This window comes from Brassica oleracea, chromosome C2 (genome assembly GCF_000695525.1).
Source record: "Brassica oleracea var. oleracea cultivar TO1000 chromosome C2, BOL, whole genome shotgun sequence".
NCBI lineage: Eukaryota > Viridiplantae > Streptophyta > Magnoliopsida > Brassicales > Brassicaceae > Brassica > Brassica oleracea.
Window position 1 is genome coordinate 16,060,065 of NC_027749.1, and position 3,495 is coordinate 16,063,559.

General features: G+C 40.1%; 1 protein-coding gene across 1 annotated transcript; it reads right to left on the reverse strand.

The window, feature by feature from the left end:
• Nucleotides 1-837: 837 nt before the first annotated feature.
• Nucleotides 838-3,175, reverse strand: LOC106325593 (galactose oxidase-like). Its single transcript, XM_013763641.1, has 2 exons — nt 2,670-3,175; nt 838-2,297 (listed from the first exon to the last, which is right to left on the reverse strand). Exons 1-2 carry the CDS (start codon nt 3,114-3,116, stop codon nt 966-968), a joined length of 1,779 nt encoding a protein of 592 aa, XP_013619095.1. The 5' UTR covers nt 3,117-3,175; the 3' UTR covers nt 838-965.
• Between the last annotated feature and the right edge of the window lie 320 nt (nt 3,176-3,495).

Genomic DNA, 3,495 nt, shown 5'->3' on the forward strand with positions numbered 1-3,495 from the left:
GGCAAGCCACTATGTTCCGCCATCTGTCCCAGAATACCCCGATGTGTTCCCTTTTGTTTAAGTTCACAAATCCAACCATATCCATCAATCCTACTTACAGCCTTGCATGCAAGAAAATGGAAGGAGAGGAGCGAACAAGTGGAATGCTTAGAGAGATAGCTTCTAGACCAGCCTTTCCGCATGAGCAATTATACTACTCAATGCAGAACATGGACTAATTAGCCGCAAATTAAACAACAAGATTCATGTACAACATTAAATTCACTACAAGTTATCACCAAACATGCATAATCACAATTATAACTCAATAGACTCTCTACTTCCCACTGCTGTGCCCCCTAGGCCAACCGCATGTACAGACAATATTGGGCCACTGCTGTCCCCCCAAGGCCATCACCCGTTCACAAAGTGCCCTAACATGCCCAACCAGCACTCCTATCGTTCAGACTCTTCTTCTTCACCGATCTTGACCTTTAACAATCACATACATCACATAGTCTCATCCTAACAATAAAAATCCACCAATATTTACACAAATATTTATTATTCTTAGATGCAAACAAAACTATATAAAATTTTGAAAGAGCAATTTTGTAAATAGAAATTTTAATAATAAAATGAGATTGTGAACAGTTTTTTCTCAACTTGAAAGGATATTATTCGTATCTTTATTTTTTATTTAAAATGATACACCATTAAAAAGGATTTTGTTTTTCTAAATGAAAGACCATTAGAGATGAGTTTTCCATCCCATTGTCATGACTCCTGATAATTTATTCTTAAATCTCTTATCTCAGACACAAAACAATTTAAACAAATATACAGTAACTATAAGAATCAAAATAAAATATTTATGTTAATAGAAAAAAAATGTTTTATTTTACAAAAATTGGTATGGGTGCAACAAATGGCTAAATTCAAAAATATGTACATCGTACATCATTATTTGTACTTGGTAATTAAACTCACACGATCTGAATCCATTCTCCAACGCTTGGTACACCATTGTAGACAGCATAGAGAAGATAATAACCAGGAGGAGCAACATTTCCACTGGGAGGAGCAACAGCCTGAATCTGATGAACGTCACCATGCTCCTTCTTGACATCAGAGATACCCAACAAGAGCAACCTCATGTTCATCGATACAGCATGTGTAGTAAACGGTGGTGCCAACATTGTAACCATGACATTCTCCTTTGCCACGTTCGCTTGTTTAAGCTCGATCTTCACGTTAAATGTTTGTCCGTACTTGATCTGTTTCGGTGTATCGGTGTTCACAATCTTTGGTCTCATATTGGCAAGAGCCGGGTCAAGGTAAGGTGGTGAGAATTTCTCAATGCGGAGCTCGGTCGGGTACTCAACGTCGTACCTGTAACCATCGTTGGTGTTGCTACCACCGATAAGAACTTTACCATCAGGAAGAGCGATAGCGATGGAATGATACATGCGGGGGATAGCGGAAGCAGCGAGCTCTTTAAAACGTTTGCCTATTGGTTTGTTTGGAGTGTACAAGAGTGGTGTGAAGTTTGGGTCTTTGGCTAAGCCCCATCCAGATGTTCCATGTTTCGCGCCGTTAATGATGAGAACTTCGCCATTGGGGAGGACCACCGTGTCGCTCATGACCCGCGGCGCTGGCATCTTCTCTATTTTCCATGCAGGCCTTTTACTGTTGAGGCTTATCCTTGCACAATCATTCAAGGCCGCATCGAAAAGCTTCAACCTGTCAGCACGGAAGTATCCATCTTGTCTGGCGCCACCACAGATAAGGACGTCAGCAGGGATGACAGGAGGGTTCTTGACGTAGAGGCGGATGGGTAGAAGAGCCGAGGAGGCGGAGCCAGGGTAGTTACGGGCACCGCCAGGGAGCTGAGGGAACTCTTTGATGACTTTATTCGTTTTCGGGCTAAGAAGGATGGAACGGTTGTTGGCGAACATGAAGAGGTTACCATCAGTGTTGAGCCAAACGAATGGGTATAGATTGTTTTCTTCTCGGTCAGTTGTTTCTTTAAGAAGATGCGAGTCGTAGAGTTTCTTGTTGTCCATTCCTTCCGGGAGGATGTACTCGTAGTTGAGAGCTTGTCGGCCTCCAACAACGATAAAAGTGCCATCAGGGAGAGTGGCTTGTGTTGAGTACCATCGCTGTGCAGCTAATGCCTTTGGATACTCCACCCAGTTGCAGTTATCGCATGAAGAAAGGTATCTGGCTGTGTTTGCTCCTCCTTGGAATCCTCCAGTGCTTACCAATGTCCCGTTTATGGTTAGACCTCCTGACGAACACCATGTGTCCGTTGTAAGCTGCCATAATAACAAGGTCCGTATTTAGGCGCGTGTAAGGTTTTACCAAAAACATTGGTGTAGATTAGGATCAAAAATAATTTATAAATTCTTGGTGTAGATTTGTATCTACAGTTTTTTTTTATATTTTCCTGTTTCAAATTAGATGATGTATGCAATTATCAAAGTAAATTTTTTTTTTTATATAAGACTATTGTATTTTCAGGTTGTTTTATTATTGTATTTATATAAATAACTGACATTTTTGTTTAAAGTAATAAAGATTAACTATATTTTAAACTCATATGCATAATCTTAAAACGTTTTAAGTAATAAAATGGATGACTTATATTAAACAAGTAATAATAGTAATAATAAACAGTAAATTGTTACCGATAGAGGCCTGATGTGTCCGGATTCGATATCAATTAGGACAGAGTGAGCCCAACAATCAACTTTGTTATGTACGTGGTCAAAAACGTGACAAGGTACGCCTGGAGGGAGCTTGATTTGTGAAATTCTCCAAATGGTTGCGTCGTAAAACTGTACTTTGTTGATCAATGGCAGAAGAATAGCGTGCATTGCCGATACGCCAGAGCTCTTCAGGAATAACTCCCATTTGCCGGGCCAATTCATCTCAGCAACTTGGGCGATGGCGCCACGACCACCTCTACCCTTACGGTTTCCTGCTCCCTGTGGTTGCATCTCGGCGGCTTCGTGTCCGTTCCCCGTCTCCGTTTCATCCGATGAACCAGTATCACCTGAGAAGGATGGTTGAGAAAAGACTGCTAACAAAACAATGATAGATAGTTTCCATAATAGGCTTCTTGACGCTCTCATTTTCTTGACTTTGTTTTTATTGTCTCAGGTTTAATTGGTTGATGATTGCTTTTGGAGAATAAGTTAGTATATTCAGAAATTTATAAGTTTACGTTTGTTTATTTTTGTCTTTTTTTTAATGAGAGGTTAGCAAATTATTCCTCGACCCATTGCCTTTTGAACGGTGGTTCCGTAAGCATTAGAATGACTGTTTTATGTTAAAGGCTATATATATTTACATGCGTATGGTGTCTTTTGTACGGTGTTCCCTTTTTCTCTATCGATTTTATTTGTTTATGCTCGCGTGGCTAGTTTTTCTTTCGAATGGTTGGTTAGGCTTTGCCGGTATATACTTTTACAATCTAGCTTCTCCAGCAGTGGGTATTTCACTCATTAAAAA

Bases quoted from the DNA above. Each gene is read 5' to 3' on its own strand.
- LOC106325593 (XM_013763641.1), bottom strand. From the start codon at position 3,116: ATGAGAGCGTCAAGAAGCCTATTATGGAAACTATCTATCATTGTTTTG. The intron at 2,298-2,669 runs GTAACAATTTAC...TTATTATGGCAG, and splicing joins GACACATCAGGCCTCTATCG to CTTACAACGGACACATGGTG.